Source organism: Oratosquilla oratoria, chromosome 16 (genome assembly GCF_046742065.1).
Source record: "Oratosquilla oratoria isolate Oo_2021 chromosome 16, ASM4674206v1, whole genome shotgun sequence".
In the NCBI taxonomy this organism is placed as follows: Eukaryota; Metazoa; Arthropoda; class Malacostraca; order Stomatopoda; family Squillidae; genus Oratosquilla; species Oratosquilla oratoria.
This window is the reverse complement of record NC_134792.1, coordinates 20,485,430-20,510,429: the sequence shown is the minus strand read 5'-3', so window position 1 is coordinate 20,510,429 and position 25,000 is coordinate 20,485,430. Positions and strand designations below refer to the sequence as shown.

Genomic DNA, 25,000 nt, shown 5'->3' with positions numbered 1-25,000 from the left:
TTACATAATACATCTGACTTCTGATCATAGATTTAACATTACACAAAAGAATCTAGTTCTAAGGTTTTAACGGGATTGAACAGACGTAAGACCGGGTCACAGATCACCAAACAGTTTTGAAATATAAGCTAATCCTAAGCCCTAATGCTACAAACTCCGCGCTCACTTATATGGGGCACTACAAAGCTAAGTCCTAGTGAATCTGGCTCACTGCTATACCAAGGGAAAAGGATACTAACCTCAAGGCAGTCATTTTGAATCTGACCCGTGTAATAGGTCTAAGCAGGGTCTGGACAATCGTATAGACTCGTTCACCGTTGTGTGACGAGGCAATACGCTCGTAGCTCATTGGATACTACAAGGGGGGCGGGATTTACCTAGCCTGACGAGCCTACATTGTTTATGCGGGAAATACAAATTAAATATTTTTACATCACGGCCTGTGACGTAGCAGAGACGCATGCGCAATGGACACTTGAACAATCAACATATTACAAAAACAATCAATATTATTATAAACTAATACCATAGTTATATTAATAAATACATACAATACATAGTAAAGAAAATAAATTACGGTGATATACTGTATATTTGGTCATAACCAAAGCAGTACAATACGAACACACGTAACATGACAACATTTCCTCGAAACAACCATAACAATTACATACTTGGCAAGTATACATCGCAGATGTGTTGTGACAGACAATGCAGCAAATGTCACCAAGATGAGAAAAATCTTGGAGGAATCGAGTGAGCCTGAGAATACCGTCCTCACATACGGATGTGCAGCACACCTATTAAATCTACTGGCTCGTGACCTTGAGATTGATAATGTAAAACAACATGTGGTCCATGTAGTTAAATATTTTAGAAATAATCATTATGCTGCTATAAGGTATCGGCAAGAAGGTGGTCAGTGTCTAGTCATGCCCCAGGACACAAGGTGGAACACGTCAGACTGTCTCAAAGCCTATATAAACAACTGGCCAATTCTAATAAAGATCTGTGAAGTCAACAGGGAAGCTATTGATACTGAAGTAAGAAACAAAGTATCAAATTTAGGCCTAAAATATTCGGCTGAGGAATTACTGGATCGATTGCAGCCAATAGCAAAGCCCTAGATGAGGTATAGAGTGACAAGTGCACTATTGCTCAAGCGGTAGATGTTTGGAAGGAATTACTTGGCCATTTCACAAACAACAAACAAGCTGAAAAACTGGTGAAAAAAGGTATGAACAGTTTATCACCAAAGTTCACATACTTGCCAACACGCTTTATCCAGCACTTCAAGGAAAAATGCTCAATGCAGAAGAGGTGAATATTACTATGGAGTATGCCAATGAGAAATATACAACACTTGTTCCCGTCATTATGAAGTTTCAGGCAAATTCCCCTCCTTTCCAGGCGTTCAAGTTTACTGAGTCTGTGACCAAGACCCTGACAGCTATTGAGTGGTGGGATTCACATACAGCCATGTTAGACAGTGATATTCTGTTATCAGTGCGTCAACTCCTAACTGCAGTAGCCTCATCATCAGGAGTTGAAAGACTTTTCTCCTCCTATAGACTTGTACACACAAAATTAAGGAACCGCCTCGGTAATGAGAAGGCAGCCAAATTGGTTTTCCTTTTCAAGACAATGAATTCAAATGTAAATAATGATTAATGTAAATAACTGTCCACTAATCTCATACAATAATACATGTTAAATCCGGCAAAAATTGGCATTTCAAAGCTTAACAGTGCCTTAAAAATAGTTTTTATTTCACTATAAAAGCTTATATTAACTTATACTGCATTGAATAAGTCAAAAGTTGATATATTTGTCCTATATACAATGTTAGGTTTCTAGTTTTGATATATTTGTCCAATATAAATGTTAGGTTACAAAGAAAGCAATGGCCTACGCTAGCAAAGCCAGGAATCTGAGTGCGCACGTCCTGTGTAATAGTAGTCCTTGGTATACACACACACACGCACACACACACACACACACACACACACACACACACACACACACACACACACACACACACACACACACACACACACACACACACACACACACACACACACACACACACACACACACACACACACACACGCATATATATATATATATATATGTATATATATATATGTATATATGTATATATATACGTATATTTATACATATATATAAATATATATATCTATATACATATATATATATATATGTATATATATATAATATATATACATATATATATATTGAAGTATGTAAGACAAATGAGTGGAAGGGTGGTGAGTTAAACACAAAGAACAGTTGGAGTTTTATTCACTGACGTTTCGTCCTTACCAGGACATTCTCAAAGTACATGTACTTTGAGAATGTCCTGGTAAGGACGAAACGTCAGTGAATAAAACTCCAACTGTTCTTTGTGTTTAACTCACCACCCTTCCACTCATATATATATATATATATATATATATATATATATATATATATATATATATATATATATATATATATATATATATATATATATACATACATATATCAAGGCTTTTTCCCCCTTACAAGGGAGGTAGCCAAAAAGGAAAAGGCATAAAATCATTCCCACCCATTCCATCCCTGAATACACTCCACACCCTTCCACCCTCCACCCCTACACACCCTCCACCCTCCTTAGCACCTCCTGGATGACGGGTCATCCCTGCACCTTGTCCACTGCCATGGGTCAGAAGCAGTGTCGCAAGACACAGCACATCCACAGCAAGGCCGCTTCATTAAATCGGCGACCCCCCTCTCCGTCCCCCCATGCATAAAAGGAGAAGACGGGGAGAAATCCCTTCGGGCTGCGTCAAATTTTGCTCACACATACTACCTCACCCCCATCCCCCCGCCCATTCCACCTCATGCATCACAACATCATCCATATACAACCATTCTCCATTAACCCTTGTCTTCTGTCCTCTCCCGTCCTTCCTCAACAGACATTCCCCTCTTCCCCAAAGCCCCCTTCACCCCATCCATCCATCTCATCCTAGGACGTCCCCTCATGTTCACTCCCTCCACATCTGCCTTCCATACCTCTTTTACTAGTCTTTCTTCACTCATTCTTTCCATGTGTCCAAACCATCCTAATACTCTTTCATCAACACTATCTCCCAACTCCTTTTCCACTCCTTTCTTCTCCTCACCTCCTCATTTCTCACTCTATCTAGCCTAGTAACCCCCATCATACTTCTCAGACATTTCATCTCAAACACATTCAAACTCCTTCTCTCTTCCTCTCTTATGTTCCATGTTTCTGCCCCATACAGTGCTGTTGGCACAATCACTCCTTCATACAGTCTCCTCTTAGCATTCATTCCCAAATGTCTATTCCTTATTACACTCTTCAATCCACCAAGGCATTTACTCGCTTCTCTCAATCTATATTCTACCTCCACCTTCACTCCACCTTTTCCTGCCACATTTACACCCAAATATCTAAAACTATCCACTTCCTCCTATTGCTCTCCCTTAATGCTCACTTCCAGTCTACTGTCACTTTCACCCCTTGTACATCTCATCACCTTACTTTTACCCACATTTATCTTTAGCTTTCTTCTATCACATACTCTCCCAAACTGTGTCACCAACTTCCTCAGTCCCTCCTCCAATCCTGCCACAAGCGCAGTGTCGTCAGCAAACACCAGCTGGCTCACCTCCCACTTTTCTCCATTTTCTTTAACCATCTCCAATCCCTGACCCACTACCCTTGCATTTACCTCACGCACTACCCCATCCACGTATAAGTTGAACAGCCAGGGCGACATAACGCATCCTTGACGAAGTCCCACCTTTACCTCGAACCACTCACTCTCTCCATTTCTAATCCTGAAACAAGCTCTACTACTCTCATAAAAACTCTTGACAGCTCCTAGAATCTTTCCTCCTATCCCATATATCTGCATAACCTCCCACAGTGCCTTTCTGACTACCCTATTGTGTATATATATATGTACACACACACACACACACACACACACACACACACACACACACACACACACACACACACACACACACACACACACACACACACATATATATATATATATATATATATATATATGTGTTCACTAAAAACCCACTATCGGAGAAATAATAACGAAAGTACAGGGAAACTGTATATTTCGACTACTATCTGTAGTCCTCTTCAGCAGGATGCTTACAAGAAGTAAGGTACAAGTATATATGAGGAAGTGAGGGTACATAAAAGGGGATGGGGAAAGTGGGGGGACTCAGGTTACATGCCCTTGAAATGGTTGGGTCAAGGAAGGACAGTTGGTGATATTTTGTCTTACCGCTCTTGACATTATTTTGTTGACCGCTAACTTCGTAATACAATCTTGGGGCCACTGACCTTTTGAAGTATTAAAGTTAGGATAATGTTTTATTAGAGAAGATTCTACAATTTTCCTTCGATAGCTACAGTGTGCTTTAAAAATAATTGATGCATTATCCCAATCTAATCTATGGTCTTTTTGGCTGGCATGGCTGGCATTCTGCTGAAGAAGACTTTAGATAGTAGTCGAAATGTACATTTTCCCTGTACTTCCGTTATTATTTCTCCGATAGTGGGTTTATAGTGAACTTTTACAAATGTGTTAGAACATGCCAATTTCCAATATATATATATATATATATATATATATATTACATATATACAAACATCCATACATACACATATCTATATATGTAGATTGATTCCTCTAGTGGGCCATGACTATACTATTTTGCAAAGTTGTAAATTAGCTTACCTTTAAGAGTATTCAACAAAAATTTATTTTTGTTTTATTGCACTAGGTTGTGGTAGGTGACAAAGAATGTGATGTAATGCCAGGATTTATGCTTTATATAACCACCAAGTTACCAAATCCAGCTTACACTCCTGAAGTTTCTGCCAAGACAGCCATCATAGACTTCACTGTTACCGTGCATGGATTAGAGGATCAGCTCTTAGGTAAGTTGTTATATAGTAGATGACGGGCGTGATATTGAATGTGATAAGTTTTGATGTACGATGTGAAGATTTCTAGCATGGGAAGTGATGTCACTGCGTTGAGGAGAGACACAGTCCCGAACCATGAGTCCTGTCACACGAAAATATTTTACTAATGCAAATCAATCTAGTTTTTGTGCGATCCAGTTTCATTTATGAAAAAACAATGCATTTTAAGGCAACTGATGCATGAAAAAGCAGCGGTTATTTGTACGTAGTTAAATTTGGCTGGGATGACATGATTTTGAAAGTGACTCCCCATGCAATGCGAATGTACAACGGTATGCGTGATATAGCGTGAAACACTATGTTTACGAAATAAAAAGTGACACATTTCGTTTCATGAACAGTGATATCTTTATAGTGCAAAATTTAATGCTTTTGTTGTGAAGTATGAAATAGCATAGAGGTTGATGTGTTTGTGTGTGGTGTGTAACACGATTACTATGTGGAATGTGTATAAAATGTTTGTGGTGAGGAATGCGGAATGTGTCCGTAATGTATAGTGCAAAATTTTATAACGACATAAAGGATTTCTGTGTGTGATGGTCTTGTATGGAGGACGTTCATTGTTTTGTAGAGAATTACATCATCGTTTTGGTTTGAAGATTTTTAACTTACTTGTTTTGTGTGGAAAGAATTGTTCACGTGGAACTAGGTGTTATGGTGTATGGAAGGACGAGCTTGTTGAGGGTGCAGGTGTGTACAAGTGTGTTCCCTGTGTGTGGAAAGTGTGTACTTTGAAAAGTAGTAATTTTTTGCTGTTCATGGAAGGCTATATCATTAGTTTTGACTAAGTAGAGGTATTTTTTACGTTGAAGAAGTTTTATTTGTATATGTACATACACACACACACACACACACACACACACACACACACACACACACACACACACACACACACACACACACACACACACACACACACACACACACACACACACACACACACACACACACACACACACACACACACACACACACACACACACACACATAAACACACACACACACACACACACACACACACACACACACACACACACACACACACACACACACACACACACACACATAAACACACACACACACACACACACACACACACACACACACACACACACACACACACACATATATATATATATATATATATATATAAAGTATATATATATATATAAATTATATATATATATATATATATATATATATATATATATATATATGTATGTATGTATGTATATACTGTACTCATCGTGATCGATGTTTTCCTATTTGGGATGGAGAGAAAGGGGTGTTCGGATCGAATGTTCGTAGTTTCCCTTCGTGGGTTATTTGCAAACCTATGTAAATCCGCTAGTGTTTGTCCTAACAAAGTTTGCTCGCTGCTTCGTCGACTCAGCAGGTTTTAACACCGGCCTTCTCTAGGAGAGAGGGAGTTGGACCAACGGCGGGTGTGGTTATTCGTTGAACTGAAACACTCGTGGTCATACTAATTTCCACTGTGATATTGGGTGTCATGAAGGGTAGTAAATGCATCAGCGCCATGCACCCACTACACACCACGAGGGGTAATAGAATCACCCACCTGCAGCTTTACACGTCCGCGGATCAAAACGGGGTTTGATCTGACAAATTCGTTGGAATCTGCTGACGGGGCCGGTTGCTTGGGCTACTGTTCGCGAGTGTCAGATTGTGAACGAAAGTTTTTTTGTTTTTGTTTTCTTGGTTGCACTATGTCAAATGAGAACGATTTTTTTCTTTCTTTTCAACAGTATGCAATGAGCGAACTAGTAATGTTCCGGAAATTGTTTTTGGTGTTGTGCTCACTGTGATTATTTCTTTTTTGTGGGTGAGACTATTATCTACCGAAGCACTTGTAGGCACTTGTAGGGCATTCTCACTGAACACCGGAAATAACTTTTTTCCAGTCTCGTTAAAAATTGAACATTAATTTTGGGACGTAGTGGCTAAACCACTGCCACCAACATATCAGCTGGTGATCTACGACGTAGATCCTACTGGACCTACGTTTACTGACTGTAGGGCCCCCTGGTTCGCATCTGGTTTGTACCAATAGAAATGTTGACAGCATTGCTGATAGGGGTTGGCAGTTTTACAGTAAATTCTAATTACATCAATAACATGGAAGTTAGCCATTCATACATGGTATTATATATGCATTATAAGGTTGTGCAGTTGTTTTTATGATTTAACCAGTATCCATATTTATTTCAATGCGAAGTATAACGAGCGTGTTTGAATTAATGTTGTTCGGGTTCTGATGATTTCACGTTTTGATCAAATGAATGGAGACCCTTGGGGCGTCCGGATGTATGTTTGTTCGTGTATGTCTCTTGTTGGAATTTTCTATGGAAGTTATCAAATGAAGGTTACAGAAACTCGTATCTGGACATGTGAATGTATACGTAGTACGGAAGTCTGTTGAATAGAGTCGAGTATCTTGTGTGGAGCTGAAATCTTATGCTATTTGGGAATGGATGCTTGTGTTTTGTGGCTAATATTTAGGTTGTCAGGGTCAACTGTTTGTATTATGTGGAAAATATTTGCCGTGTGTAGATATAATAAAAACAAATTTTTTATTGAAAAGTAATTTCTATTTGCAGCAGAATGATATGTGATTCTGGACCATGAAAATCTTAAAAGACATAATCGGTTTAATTTCTATTTTTCTCTCTAGGAATGACACCGTATACTGTGTTATCATAAATTTTAGCTTCATATCTAGATTGTAATAGGAGAAACGTTTTCATTATATTTACTTTACCTTTTTCTTGAAAAGAAATGCTAAGACCACTGAGTCTTTTTCTCAAGGATGTGAGATCAAAAAAACATTAAATATGTATCCTTTCTTACCGTGGGAAACACAGACTAGTGAACCTGTCATCTGTTATTGTGTCATGCCATATAATGTGTCTAGAGCAGTGATTCTTAACCTGTGGGGAATTCCCCACTGGTGGGGAATGGCGGAGTTGCCAAGTGGGGAAAACAAAAATTAAGGGCCGTAAAATGGCACAAAAAAGCAAAGCGTATATTTACGTACTAAACACTGCATGGGTTAAAATCGAATTTGTCAAAGACCGATGCTGTGGTGGGAAATGGAGAGTTGGCTCACTAAAAAGTGGGGAATTGGAGAAAAAAGGTTAAGAACCCCTGGTCTAGAGCATTACTGAGAATTTAGAAGAAAAAAATATAATTATATGAAATCTAGTATTCAATATTGTTTAGAATATTTCAAAATTTAAAAATCACTATTTTGGGTGAAATTAGTAAATCTAAAAAAAAAAAAAATCTTGGAATATCACCACAAAGATGTGATTCATCAACAGGTCGTGTAATTAGGACAGAGAAAAGTGACCTGGAGAGCGAGCGTGTAGCATTGATAGAGGAAGTGATGGAAAACAAAAGGAAGATTAAGGAACTTGAGGACAATCTCTTGTATCGACTCACCTCGACTCAGGTAACTATTGTATATACCACAAACATGTGAAATTTCATCAAAATCGTCTAACATTAGCCAATAAAAACCCTGAAATTGGACAAGATGCTTTTCAACGTTAACAGAAGTTTCTTACAATATCTAACCCACGAAAGTACAGAGAGGATTCAGTAGGCTGAGCAGTAGTAGTTGTAGTAGTAGTAGTAGTAGTAGTAGTAGTAGTAGTAGTAGTAGTAGTAGTAGTAGTAGTAGCAGTAGTAGAACCACTCAGGGAGACCCGGTGGCCATGGCTATATACGCGCTCGGTCTTATGCACCTGCAGCAGAAGATACAATATGAGGACACCATGGTCAAACAGGTAGCATATGCAGATGATCTCACGGGGGCAGGAAAAGTAGCTGACCTAAAAAAGTGGTGGGATCTGGTGTTGGCACACGGCCCGGGCTAGGGTTACATTCCGAATGCAAAGAAGTCTGTCCTCATAGTGAAACCAGAGTACTTTGAAAATGCCAAAACCCTTTTTGAGAACAGTAAAGTGAAGATGATGATGATGATGATGATGATGATGATGATGATGATGATGATGATGATGATGATGATGATGATGATGATGATGATGATGATGATGATGATGATGATGATGATGATGATGATGATGATGATGATGATGATGATGATGATGATGATGATGATGATGATGATGATGATGATGATGATGATGATGATGATGATGATGATGATGATGATGATGATGATGATGATAGAAATTCTGGTATTACATGGAATAAATCTTTAGAAAATGCCAAAGGTTTTAGAAGATTGATTCATTTTGGTAACTAAAGTTTGTAGAAAAGTATTTTGTTATCTATCAGAACATAAAAGCCATCACTGTTCTAGGGGGAACGACGACATATACTTTGAAAAGGGGCATTACATTTTCTAAATTTGTCACAACTTATGAGGCTTGTTGCAATGATGACAACCAGGAAACTTACCGAAATAATAGGAATTGATGAATATTATTTTGCAAGCTGAAATTTAATATTTTTCTATGTACTTACTGTATATGTTCTACTTAAACATGAATATTTGAAAAGTTTAGTAAACAAGGTAGTTGAACATCATGATACATTTTATCATTTCAACTATGAGGCCAACCCAGTAGCTTTTACTAGTCAAATTATTCTGTAAAACCGAAGAATTTTTCACATAATGAGGAGGATCATGGTAAATAAGAAACATCTTTACACTCAGCCTATATCATTATCAGGAGTAAATTATAAAGTATACCATCCTTTTCAATAGTTCATTGATCAAATGCATGGATATTTTACTAATAAACCACACTTAATGGAATTATTCCTTATGGAACTAGGGCTCCCTTGTAGATGATGAAGACCTTATCCTAGTTCTTCAAGACACAAAAGCCACTGCTGAAGATGTGAGCATCAAGCTTCACGTAGCGTCCGAGACGGAGACGAAGATCAACGGCGCTCGCGAAGAATATCGACCAGTTGCAACAAGAGGCTCCATTTTGTACTTCTTGATAACCGAGATGGCAGTGGTCTCAAATATGTATCAGACTTCTCTCAGACAGTTCCTTGTACTGTTTGACATGTCTATGAACAAGTAAGAATGGTGATTATTTTGTTACATTAATGCGAGAAACTATGGGAAATTGTACAAAGAAAACGTAACTACTAAACAGAATTTTGTAATCAGTGGTTCGCGTCTTTGCGTGATGACCTTCGAGACAGGGGCCAAAAAAGGATGCTTCCGTTGCCCAACTCCAAAATCCAGCAGAACTCTCACATTCACACGAAGCTGTAATCCAGGGTGGTTGAGATTCAACATATATTTCGGATCCAAAACTGAACACTTTACCTTATTTCCTACCACTTTTTCTGACAATTTATTATTCTCATCTCTTCCTTGTACGAGTTAGTGACAGATGACCCACACTAGCACAGCACTGATAGTAGTCCAACATTTCTTCCAAAGGTTGAAGTAACATAACAGGGTACCGTAGGGGCACCGGTTTCTAATTAGTGGCGTTCAAATCACTGATTTCACAAGCTTCTACTCTCAAGTAGTATCACCCTTTTCTTTTCCACCTGCATCAGCCACCTTCTGCTAATATTCTATCCTCCCATTATGCTCTTCTGTAATCAAGTGTCTTTTTTTCCGTCACTAGCGACCATAACTTAAGTTCCCATTGGTCTGTAGCCTCACCAGCTCAAGGTTTTAGAGTAGAATGACAGCTCCCTAAAATCCCCTTTGACATCGACAGTTCCACAAGAACACTTCAAGATATTTCTTGGATAAATAAACAATAAAAAAATTAGCATGGTGGTGTGAATGTGTTGAGTAAATGGTGAGTGTGAGAGCAAAATCTTTACTGAAGATTTTTTTTACAATCTATTTATTAGATATTTCTTCAGAATAAGTGTATTTCAACATGGCTGTATTTTAAACTTTCATTTCTAATTAACATACATATCTAGAGCATTACTTTTTATTATTAAGACGTCTTTTTCAAGGTAATATATATATTTTTTTTTGGGGGGGGTAGAGCAGATTGGCTTTATGTGACATTGAGCTTTAGAATCTAAATTTCTTTTTGTTTTTGAAATATTCAAAATATAATATATTCTTCTCAGTATTATAATACGGATTGACCTGTTACATAAATGTGAATTTCCTCTACACAGTGCTTAATGGAAGGTTTCTTCATCAATATAATTTTATGCACATGCTAAGAAAAACCTTCAAACTCCTTAGATTTGATATCAACAACTTCAGCAAAGTCTGCATCTCCTATTCATTAGGGTTTGTTCTTTTTCAGGTAGCTGTTCAGTTTATTTTTTCTTATATTGTTTTATTTTCAACAAGGTTTGGATTCTCTTACTTACTTAACAATCACTCCAAAACTTGCTTTCCTAACATAACATACTTGCCTTGAGACTCACCCTTTTTGATATCCATATGCACCTTTTATAAGGATATCATGAAAACTTATACTTCTTGTATTTTTTAAATGAATTTAACTATATCACGTGACTCATGACCTCATTAGCATTATTTAATCTTATTTTAATTTGTCTACCCTGACCATTTTTTTTCTTCCTCAACTCATCTCAACCCCCTATCTCATTGTTCCCATCTACTAGTGTATCCCCTTCTTCCTCTTCTCATCGTGTAATGGTCTAATCCTCCGTTCGCTATCAATAACCTTGTATTCTGAGACAGTGAACAGCCCATCCATCACTGCTTGTCTTGTTGGCATCCACCATGCACCTCCACCTGACGTATCCTATACAATATATTCACACAAAGCGGCACAAATGACCGTATGGAAGCTTCATTCTATAAACATGGTGTGTTTGATATCAATACTCGAATTCAAATTTTAAACGCTTTCTTATAGCGCTTTTACTTGAGTAGTTTCCTTTATTCACTGCAGTCGTCTAAGGGCAACAATAGAAATATATATTGAAATGGCCGTTGAGAACGATTTACTATAGCATGAAAATTTAACGTCTTCTGTTTTCAGATTCCTTTTTATTTTTCATTGTCATCTTAATTGGTGTTACTCTGCCAGACCTAAATTTGGTGAACATGCATGTCACCATTTATTTATTTGCAATTAATTCACCTACATCAATACGTCCAAATCTTATAGTAACATGTACACATTCTGGTTCAGACATTTTCCCAGCTATGTGCGCTGTTATATTCGTGTTTACAATGAAGCTCTCTGTACAGACAAGTTCTTAACTAACTGGTGCAACAACCAAGAGCTCACACTTTAACGATGTATTTGGATGTGCTGCCATATACATTAACATGCCTTGCAGAAGTCTTATGCACTAAAATATTAATTCATACAGACAACTACGTAATCACACATCACCATCATCAAAAGGTGTTATGCTTTGATTAGTTCAATGGTTCCCAAACCCATGGTCACAACCCAAATGAGGCTCATGAAAGTGTTTCAGTGTCACTAGATGATCTCGGAAAAAATATGATGTTACAATATAAGTAAATAAAGGCTGAATTTCGAAATAATAGAAAGCAAAATAAGCAATTTTTCAGTGGCGCAATTTGATCAGTCCCATAGTATACATACCTGCATAGCATAAAGAATTTTTGAATACTGATGAAAGTACGGGTAGCTTAGCTGTAATAATAAACCATTGATATACGTTACGCCATACGAGTATTCGCGTCCAACACTTGTCCATCGAGTAGAAAGCGAGGAGTCTCAGTGACTCAGTCTGATTTTGACGCTTACCGGTCAGTAGCAGGCTAGCAGCCCAGTATAACCTCAGTATAGAGAAGACGAGGGCGTGATCTCGTTACCCAAAAAAGCATATATATCTATATATATATATGTATACATATATATAAATATATATATATATATACATATATATATACAGATATATATATATACATATATATATACATATATATATATATATATATATATATATATACATATATATATATATATATATATATATACATGTGTGTGTGTGTGTGTGTATATATATATATATATATATGTATATATATATATATATTTATATATATATATATATATATATATATATAATAAAGTATAAATTTCATTAAATTTTGATGCTACTTTAATTCCATTAATATTTTCAATTTATAATGTGGGATTTAGTAATATGAATTAATTCAATAAAGCAACGGTAAAAATATGTATGCAGCATGGCTAAATGATTGACAATCAAAACTACATGTCCACACATTTTGGGTCGCCAGGCTAGACCAATATTAGATTTAGGGTCACAAACAAAAAAGTTTGGGAATCACTTGTTTAGTTCATGCACATAAATAAATTATGCTAATTGTCACTCATACTTTTGTCAATCTTGGAAATGCAAATTTTAGAGGGCATTCTTGTACACATTTGAGTAATTACTTCTAAGAAAATGTACTCACACTAATAGGCGCAAAGTTTTTTTTCTTATCATCCTTTCATGTGTGGACGATACCCTCATTGGATCTATCTTCAAACATTCCAAACGCTCTTAGTTTACTTGAATTGTATATTTGCTCCCCTTAGGTTGTGCTTCTCTACTCTAGAACTACTTATACATATCAAGTGTCATTATTCATTAACATGTTGCAGTAAACCTCGACTTGTGCTGGCGTCGTCTAGATTACCTACTTTATTAGGTTTTGAAAATCAAGTAGGCTCTGGCTTTAACGTATTGTACACCTACGAATGAGTAAATTGATTATTCCTAACGGTAATTAATGAATGGATGATAAATTATTATAATTTCTGAATTGATTATATTAAAGGTAATTTTTTGTCATGAACACACAGTAATATTTTATACATCCCAGTCTGACTTATGGTATATGAACTATGCGTAAGCCAGTGATTATATGCTCACAAGTATAATAATTACGTTACTTCTATCTTAATGAAAATTCGTTCCTCTAAGTAGAGATATATCAATGCGACAATAAAGAAAGATGTACATGCGTAGTTTTCGATAGAATGTTTGCAATAGTATACGGGTTCGTTGTCACGTTACAATACTCGGGCTTTTTTATCAAAGGCATGAGAATCGGACTAACCCATACACACTTAGACCCACGAAGTTTTATGAATATCTGCATATAACGTGATTATATATTAAGTCTGTACTCTGTGCACATGTAGCGATATGTCCAAATATATCATAACACATAATTCTTATGTACTGCTTGAATTCTTGAAATATTGCCATCAAAATCATATATCGCTTTTCCAGGTCTGACTCTAGTCCACTACCTAAGACCAGAATCTCAAATATAATAAGATTCTTGACACTACATGTATGGAAAAACGCCTGCAGAGGCTTTTATGAACGGCACAAGTTTCTCTTTACACTCTTGCTTGCTATGAAGATTGACCTGCAAGCAGGACATATTTTGCACAAAGAATTTATGACGTTTATCAAGGCAAGTGTTCTCTGTAAATTTTTTCATTATCGTGTTTGAATATGTAAAAAACAAAAGGTGGCAAAGGAAATGGATGTATAAGGAGAAAGAGGTTAGTGATCTACAATAAGTAGAAATTTAGCTATATTTCATATTCATAGGTTTATGACAGGATATACAGGAAGGCATTGTGGGAGGTATTACAGACATATAGAATAAATGAAAAGCTATTAATGTCAGTCAAAATATTTTACCTGGGTAGTAGAGCTGGTGTTACTGTTGGGAATGGTGAGAGTAAGTTGTTTGAGGTGAAAGTGAGGCTGCGCCAAGGTTGTGTTATGTCACTATGACTGTTCATTGTGTACATGTATGGGGTGGTACTAGAGGTAAATGTGAGTGTATTGGGCACATAACTGGAGACGGTTAGAGAGAGTGGAAGAAGGTAGGAGGTGAGCCAGTTGTTGTTTGCTGATCACCTTGTGCTTGTGGCTGGGTCAGAGAAAGTGATGTAGTGTGGGATAATATATGATAGGAGTAAGTTGAGAGTAAATGTGGGTAAAACCAAGACGATGGGATGCGCAAGGGTAGCTGAAAGTTGAGGGTAAGCCTTAAAGGAGAGAGGATAGGATAAATTACTAGTTTTAAGTATCTATGGTCACATTTAGCAAAGAATGAAGGAGGGGAGGTGAAGGTAAACTGCAATGTAAGGGAAGTATGTAAATATCTTGGGGGGGGGAATTAAATGCATCCAAAGAAATAGGTATCTGTGAATGGATGCAAAGAGATTATATAAAAGGGTTGATTATGGATACGATCCTGTATGGGGCGGAGACTTGGAATTTTGGGATGGTAGAAATGAGACATTTAAACGTATTTGAGATAAAGTGTTTGGAAAGTATAGTGGGAGTCACGAGGATAGTGTGAGAAATGGGGAGGTGAGGATGAAAGCCTGGGTAAAATGGAACCGGGAGATAGGGCTGATGAAAGAATACTGGAATGGTGTGGACACCTAGAAGGAATGAGGGAAGAAAGATTAGCAAAAAGAATGTACAAAACAGAAGTGGCTGGAGTGAACTTAACGGGAAGACCAATAATGAGATGGATTGATGGGATGAAGAGGGCCTTGAGCAAAAGGGTATTGTTTGCTGAGGAGGGAAGGGAGAAGAGAAGGGATAGGTGTGAGTAAAGAGTGGCTATAAATGGAATATAACTGATGCGGTTCAAAGGGTTTTCTCTTCGTTTCTCAGTTTTCGCGTGGGAAGACGAAGAGGGATTGTCGCCATATAAATGAACCTTCGGGTCTCCTCTATGAATGTGCTGTGTTTTGTTGCATTACTTCTGACCTAGCCAGTGGGCGGTAGGCAGTTATGAACTTTCATCCAGGAGGGGCTAAGATAAAAGGGAAACAAATTGGTGACGAATGGGAGTGGGATGGGGTGGGTGCATGCCTTAACTGACTACCTCCCTTATAAGGGGGAGGGAAACCCTTATTATATAGATATATAGAACCCTTATTATATAGATATATAGAGCTACTGACATAGAATAAACATGTAAAAAATCGTTACATCATCCATCATTTAAAGATAACATTTATACAGCTTAAGAATCAAAGTTAACTATATTGATATACGATCCATATACAGGGAGGAGCTTCTCTGGATCTCAAAGCAGTTCAGCCCAAGCCGTACCGCTGGATCCTAGACGTTACGTGGCTTAACTTGGTCGAACTATCAAAACTGTCACAGTTTTCTCATATTCTTGAACAGATCGTCGATAATGAAAGAGACTGGAAAGTTTGGTTTGAAAAAGATAAACCAGAAGAAGTAAGTACTGATCAGTTGCCTAGATTGTAAGGATGTACTATATATGTGTGTGAGTGTGTGTGTGTGTGTGTGTGTGTGTGTGTGTGTGTGTGTGTGTGTGTGTGTGTGTGTGTGTGTGTGTGTGTGTGTGCGTGTGTGTGTGTGTGCGTGTGTGTGTGTGTGTGTGTGTGTGTGTGTGTGTGTGTGTGTGTGTGTGTGTGTGTGTGTGTGTGTGTTTTTGTGTGTGTGTGTGTGTGTGTGTGTGTGTGTGTGTGTGTGTGTGTGTGTGTGTGTGTGTGTGTGTGTGTGTGTGTGTGTGTGTGTGTGTGTGTGTGTGTGTGTGTGTGTGTGTGTGTGTGTGTGTATCACCATGGTCTTGGATGACGTGTTGGACTCGTGATCGACAGCTATTTCCTTCCCGGAAGAGAGGTCAGAACTCATATATAACCGATCTATGGGTAATACTGTGACCTTACACGCACACACGCCCCCAACTCTCCGTCCACGAGTTGGAGTAACAACCCGCAACACAGCGATACTGAAATTATTTCAGCCCTGTTTGTGAGTATGCTTCATCAGGTGCTGGACTGACGATCGACAGCTTTCAACCTCCTAGATCTATGGGTACTGATGTGACCTCACTTTTGACGAGAATGTTGATCTCTCTAAGTTAGATAAAGACTCTAATGTCCCACATCGGGGTGGAGGAGGTAAAGGGGATCATCTTTTCACTCGAAAATAAGTCTTCCGGCCTTTCAGGCATTGATGCACACCTACTCAAACACAAAGCAGGCAATATGATTGTATATGTGACAATACTATACAATAGTTCACGTGCCTGTGGGTACTTCCCACAACTTTTCAAAGGAAAGAAAAAATGAGGAAGATGGATGAAGTTTCTGGTTACAAAAAGCTGTAAATGTATTGAAATACAATACTAGTGTATGAATATAAGAAGACGTGTGATCATGCAGTTGGAGGAGAAAAAATACAAAATTGTGTCAAAATTAGTAATTCAGGAACAACTCTTGAGAAGGATATGGATTTTTCGTACATAGTATATCTAGTGTCTATGTCAGGATAGGCAAATTAACAATAATGAACTTTTATATCCATGTGATAGTTATAATGCCAAATGTCAAAACTTGATAAATGTATACACCAAGAGGAGGAAAATGAGTACAAAATTAAGATGGGGTTTGAACTGACTTATGAAAGGAGGCACAAATCAGCAGATATATGAAGGTAATTTTAATGAAGAGAGAGAAGGGAATAAATTCAAATGGTACATAGAATAGAAATATCAAAACTTTAGGAGATGATGTAAACATGATTATTGAATGCAGGGAGAGAAGTGGAAAAAATAATTTAAATAATACATCACGGTGTTAGTATGCTATGAACAGGTTAAGTGCATAATCAAATGCAGATAGCCCAGTTCATAGAGGACAGATCAGTGACGCGTTGTACATTCTAGGAAGACCTACCATGTGGATATTCGAAGAATCTGGACATGTTCCGGCAGTTGCTACTCATAAGATCGTGGTGTCCAGACAGAACTCTTTCGCAAGCGCGTCGCTACATACGTAGTAAGTTTCAAAGGCACATAAGAGTATCGGCATGCATTTACGAGTGTTTTATGAAAATCACATTGCACGTTATTTTTCATATAAACTGCATGCGTTTGACAAACTGAATTTATCATTCACTTATTATAACAAATTCTCTTATGTCATAGATTTCTATTTTTAACCATTATGGTCCAGATCAAGGGTCCTCAATATGAATGGTATTATAAAAAATAAAATAAAAAAAATAATAGGTATAACAGAAAATTATAAAAGGGTTCAATTACATCCATAATAAAACATTTTAGTATCAAATGTATGTATAAAGGTTTTTTATTCATTGGAATGTCAATATACAAAATGTTGGTTTAACAGTTATATCCATTGTAATAGATGCAATGGTGCGTTATAATCTTCCTAAGTTCTACATGGTGGAGGAGGTATATTGTATTTTTTTTTTTTAATACGTCAGGGTGAACGGTGATCTAAAAATGGCTGAATACCCCTGTTCTGCAGGTAGCTCTAGCATGACTAATATAATATCCCTTTAGCCTTTAAGTTGAATAGAATTGTGTCGTATAAGACAGAAAGAAGAAAATATTAAAGATAGCCAATTCATGGCTAAGAACCATGCGGGGTTACATGTTAACTGTAAAGTTGAAAGGTTCCGGATATTAAGTAGTTTCATGTTTTATCTTTCAGGTTCTCTTGGTGAACAGTTCGCAGACAGTGTAATCCTAGACCTTGAGGCCACATGGGAAGAATCGGACCGAAGAACTCCTCTCATTTGTTTTCTTTCCCAGGGCTCAGATCCATCGGCTCAGATCGAAGGCTTGGCAAAAGCCAAAGAAATGGGTAAGAATATCACTCTTATTTCTTGTACTATTGCGCATATTGTAACTCCTGAAGATGACCTCTGGGTCGAAAGACGCCTAGATTAAGCAACATGTACCTTAGAGTTTCTATCAATACCCTGACCTCCAATCACTGCTCTCTCATTAGAAATATCGAGAGTACTACATATAAGTTGAACAATGCTACTATAGCTGTAGACTTCAACAAAGCCTGTATTCAAAATGGCCTCCTTCCAATATATGTACACACACACACACACACACACACACACACACACACACACACACACACACACACACACACACACACACACACACACACACACACACACACACACACACACACACACACACACACACACACACACACACACACACACACACACACACACACACACACACACACACACACACACACACACACACACACACACACACACATATATATATATATATATATGTATAACATTTTACATGAAAATCTAAACAAACCACAAAGAAAGACACTAGAAGCAATATACATAAACACCAACGATTGCATCAACTACAGAACAGGAGACATCAAGATTGCAAAACATGCCGCCAAATACGCCATGAGACAATTGCTCACACATAACAAACAAACAAATACATCCGCCCGCCTCACACCTGACCCCACATGACCACCAAGCCTAGCAACACACGGAATCCCACCCCGCGTCCCTCATAAACCACAGCAACTGCCCTACAAATACCTATGCATTCATTCTCTATAGAAATGACCTCCTTTCTAACTTTCTCTTCTACTATATCTTCTCATTTCAGTTTACCTCCCACTAAAGATTTTTCCGTTTTTCCACCTTTCTCTACTACTACGCCTCCTACCATTTTCTAAACTTTCGTTGGTGATCCTAATCCTAACCCCGGCGTCAAGCGCTGCCCTCCAAGCTCCCGGTCCATTTCTCCCGAGCCACGACCACCAATAAACCCCTAATGGCTCGCAATTCGCCCGGTGGCAATAGCCCTCTTTTATACGCTACTATCTTTTCATTTTCCTACAGACATTCTTCCCCTCCCACAAAAACTGATCCCGCGCAAGCGAGATGGTCTTTCCTAGAGATTCAGATTCAGATTCAGATTACCTCTGAAGAAGCCTCAAAGGCGAAACCGGTCAGGAATAAATTTTCTTGTTCTCAATCGTGTCTTTCCATTCTTGCCATTCATACACCTGCCATGATGTCACAATATATGTATGTATATATATATATATATATATATATATATATATATATATATATATATATATATATATATATGACGTAAGTGGAGTAGTAAACACAGGAGTCTGATTTTCCTACTCCACTTACGTCGACCTGTCAGAATGTCTCAATGTGCATATATATATATATATATATGTATCTATATATATATATACATCCACAGATATCTATATATATATATATACATACATATATATATACATACATATATATGTATATATATATATATATACATACATATATATATATATATATATATATATATATATATATATTATTCTTTTTGCGTCATGCCATTTCGGTAAATGACCTTGTTCGTCGACATGATTAACCAATCCCCTTCTTATCCTGTAGTGTCTAACATCTGCTTTATCTTCTTTTAGTCTAGCGTCCAGGCCCCTGCTAGTTTCACCAAAGTATTTTTATCGCATCCGCCACACGGGATTTCTCTCTCTTTGGTTGCGTCAAGTTACTTGTTTCGTATCGGTGGATGTCGCAAGTGGAACGAGTTTGGAACCACTCAAAACATAACGTCGGTTTTTTCTCCTTTGTTACGTAAGATATTACGGGCTTTCTCTTCCAGGGTGCAAAGTAATCCCGAATCCGGGACATAATCCCTCCCGGACACAATCCCCCCGGACAAAATACCTCCGGACAATATCCCTCCTGGACAGAATCCCTCCACAAAAGTGAGCGGGCTGGACAAAATCCCCCCACATTATTCGGTTTAGCAGCTCTCCCATTATATATCATCACATGCAAAGCAATTAACATCTTACTTTACCTTACCAAGGTGCTAATGAATACAGTACAGACATTTATATACTTGTTTGAATAAATCATTTATAAAAAAGTTTTTTGCTTCACTACTACACCTTACAAACATATATGAAAATATTATATATATTAAAATACATAAATAAACATATGCTCACATATACAGTCAAATATTATATGATAATATATATTAAAATACATTAATATATAGATACATTAACATATTAAAATACATAAATAAACATATACTCTAGGAGGGATTCTGTCCAGATGGGATATTGTCTAGGGGGGATTCTGTCCAGGAGGGATATCATCCGGAGGGATTTTGTCAGGAGGGATTGTGTCCAGGAGGGATTATGTCCGGACACCGTACATCCACTTGAGTCTTTCAAATTTCAACTTTATTAATCTTATTTTTTCTGTTACGAATTCCTACAAATACGAAACGCTCTCAGAAATAGCCCTATCACCACATTGGTCTTCGTCATCCTATTTTGGGTATTATAGGAATGGATGAAGTCATTTTTATTCGTCGGTTTCCTGTAAACTTTAAATTTAATGTTACATCCTGACCTTCCTAACGCGGTGTTCAGAAAAGGTAATTTCCGTCTACCCCACTTTCGACCGTAAATTGGATATTGACAACCACACTTATGAGTTTAGATAATAAGTTTTCAATATTTGTTTTGGAGTGGGTGATCACGAGTACATCGTCTACGTATATTAACCTATGGGATTACTTTGCACCCTGGAAGAAAAAACCCGCAATATCTTACGTAACATAGGAGAAAAACCGACGTTAAGTATTAGGTGGTCACAGCTCTATTTTAACATGAGACCTTGACAAATTAGTTTCATTATCTAACAATCGACTTGCGACATCCACCGGTACGAAAGTGAAGGACCTAGTTACAAGTAAACTAGACACAACCAAAATTAAGAACGGCTTAGTCTATGAAATCCCCTGTGACGGATGCGATAAAAATAATTTGGTAAAACTAGCAGATGCCTGAACACTAGGCTAAAAGAACAAATGCAGATGTTAGACACCACAGGATAAGCAGGGCGTTGGTTAATCATGTCGACGAACGCTGTACGCCAAAAATCCCATAGGGTCATAATCCCACTGGTCATTATCCATCATTCAAAATCCCACAGTGTTGGTCAAAATCGCACATGTTTGAGCATTCCAGGATGTTTGTAGTATAATCATACACTATAGTTATGCTAAAGTATACTTTCATTTGATAAATCTATTAATGAATATAGGCCTAGGTTAATTGGTTAAGTTAGGTTGGGTTAGATGTGGGACTTTGACCTACACTGTCTGGAATTTTTACCAATGGAATTTTGAATGTGAGATAATGGCCATAGGGATTATGAACTTATGGGATTATGTCATAGATTCTCGACGAACAAGATCATTTACCGAAAGGAAATGACGCAAAAATAATCATGGATAACCTCACCAGGCAAAAAAGGCGATGAAGTCCGTATTCATCACCAACCAGAAAAACATTGATAAGAGGGCTGGGGATTTGGTATGGGTATCATTATCTTGGACAAAATGCATAGAGCCCCTGATCCAGGCGGACAACTCATCCATGCGACGGTCAGCAGGCGGGCAATTTGTCCACCGTCAGTGGTGGCCGAACGGCGGACAACTCGTCCCACTGGCACGAGGTGTTGATCGGTGTTCCGGCAAGACACGTCGCCGCGTCCCTTTCTCTTCCTCTTTTGTTATGTATAAATTGGCCAGCTTGACGTCGAGAACTATTCCTCTTCTATGTGGAGGAACCCACAGTGCTATCTCCAATTCCTGCCCTGAAAGGAGAAAGGCAGCTGACACTACGCAACCCGCACCACCGGTGGCGAGGTCAGCTCCCATCACCCGCTCCCTGCTTGCGCAACCCTCTAATCCTCTGCCTCAAGCCAAGACCTCCTCCACCTCCTTCTCTTCCGCCACCACCTCCTCCTCCTCCACCACCTCCTCCTCCTCCCCGTCAACCTCATCTTCCTCCTCCTCCTCCTCCTCCCCGACCCAAGGCAAAATCCCTCAACCTCCCACCCCCAAATCCAGAACCCACCCAGGTGTAAAGAGGAGGGCTAGCTCCCCTGCTGGGGCCCCAGACCAGGATTCTTCTTATGCCCCCAAGGGGCAGCGGACAGAGAACTAAGTAACGTTCTCAAAAGGATGCGAGCAAGTCCTCTACCTGTACAGGAAGCCCTAATATGGTCTCATCTATTATCGGCAGTACCTTAGAAAGGGAAGCAGCCGGTAATCTCCAGTACCTATCTGGAGATACAAGATACAACCAAGCAAGGGATGCTCACGTGCTTGCTCTGAGCATCGTTTACTCAGCAATGCTTATGTCCAAGAGCAAGGAACAGGTGCAGGAGATGCTGTCGACAGCACTCACTCACCTCGGTTTACATGCCTTCCCCATTCCGGCGCACGTCCTAGAAGCTATTCCCTTTGGTCCCAATAACCTATCCTATCCCTAACCAGCCCCTACCCTTCCCACCACCGCTCCCTCTGCTTTTCCTTTAACCTCCTCCGCTTCCCCCCTTCCATTTCGACCCTCTCTCCCTCCACTCCCCCTCCCTCTGACTCCTCTACCTCCTCTTCCTCCTCCTCCTCCACATCCTCCACCTCCTCCTTCACCTCCCCTCCTCCCCCAAGAAGGTTGTGCAAGAACCTAACCCATGGCAATCACGCCCCAAGTCCAGGGCATTCAGATTCGAATCCTTCCATCGTAGGAATCGCTCACGCTCCCCAATCCTGAGTCCTCGCTCCTCCTCGTCAGAGGCAACCAAAACCTCCTCCGGGCTCCTACGCCGCGCGGCCATACCACGAGCCAGCTCGACCGGGAGGCCTAAGTTGAACCTGACCAAGCTCACAAAGGAGATGTGAGACATAATCCCCTTCACCAGCACTACCACTGACACAGTCCAATCTAACGATAATGCATCCTCCTCCGACAGCGAAGTGCTTACCCTCCAAGCCCCTAAGGCTAACTAAATTTCCTTCCAAAACTCCCTCCAATTAGTAGGACTCACTGAATCCAACTATTCCAATGGATAGACTGGATTTACGTGTGCTCTACCAGAACGTCTTTAGCTGGACCCCACAAAGGACCAGCACCTTGTTAGACATTGCCAGACACGGTCCTGATATCATTTGCTTGACTTCGATGGGTGATCCAGCCCCTGACTCTGTCCCCAAGATCCAAGGTTTCAACGCTTGGAGTCGGAGTCTTGTTTTGCATTCGGGCGTCTGTATTCTAGCCAGGAAGTCCCTTCAGGCAACAATACTTGATAACTTTCACTATGAGCAGATGCTTGCGATCAAGTTGAGCACTATTCGTGGTCCCATCCTCCAGTGTACCCTCTACCGCCCTCCCCTTTGTTGACATTGCCAAGGTGATGTCATACAAAGTCCCAACCTTCATCATTGGTGACTTCAACTGCAGCCATGCTGACTGGATTCCTGGAACGCACAGCAGCAGCTCAGTGAGTCGGCAACTGCACTCTCTCACTATACTTTACCGGCTGAAGTTCCTAGGTCCGGACTTTCCCACATTCATAGATCGTGGATTGCAGGTTAAGCCCGTCCTAGTGTTCTCCAACAGCCGAGCTTTCTCCATCAACTCAACTATCTCACCCGGTGCCCCCACCCTCTCCGACCACATACCTTTAATCCTTCGCATCTCCACCTCACCCATCCTTATCCCCCGTGAGCCTCGGTTACGATACAGTCAGGCCGACTGGGAAGGCTTCAAAAACACACTTACGATATACACTAACACAAACAGGAACAAAGCTCCACATGCAGCGATAGAGCAGGAATGGCGCTCACTTCAAATTTTGTCAAAAACGCGGTAAAAAAACACATTCCTAGAACAAAACACCGCAAGGTTGCCACGTTCACCGCTTCTATGCGCATTAACAGACTACGCATTGCACTACAGAATAGATTTACAGACCTATTACAAGCACCCCTAGAGGCGCGTGACGCTATCCTACAAGACATGCACTGGCTACAGAAGATCCTGAGGAAGTCCCTCGACATCAATTCACATCGTGAGGAGGAGCAACTGAAGGCCTCGGTCTTCGGCGCCTGTGCGGCGGACACTTCCAAGTTCTGGAGGACCGTCAAACGTCAGCTGAAGGACTGCTCTGCGCCTCCACCCATGGTCATCAACCATTTGAACCACTCTCCACACTCCCCCCAATACCAAGCTGACCTTCTGGCGTCAGCATGGAGTG

At 39.2% G+C, this 25,000-nt stretch overlaps 1 protein-coding gene across 1 annotated transcript in view; it reads left to right on the top strand.

Annotated features, from left to right (window-relative positions):
- Positions 1-25,000, top strand: part of LOC143033573 (dynein axonemal heavy chain 5-like) — a 197,059-nt gene that overhangs the window by 121,434 nt on the left and 50,625 nt on the right. Inside the window, 7 exon segments of the mRNA XM_076199064.1 lie at positions 4,843-4,999; positions 8,389-8,519; positions 9,874-10,127; positions 14,300-14,489; positions 16,115-16,294; positions 17,751-17,862; positions 18,544-18,696. Of these exon segments, the coding sequence (XP_076055179.1) occupies positions 4,843-4,999; positions 8,389-8,519; positions 9,874-10,127; positions 14,300-14,489; positions 16,115-16,294; positions 17,751-17,862; positions 18,544-18,696 (1,177 nt within the window).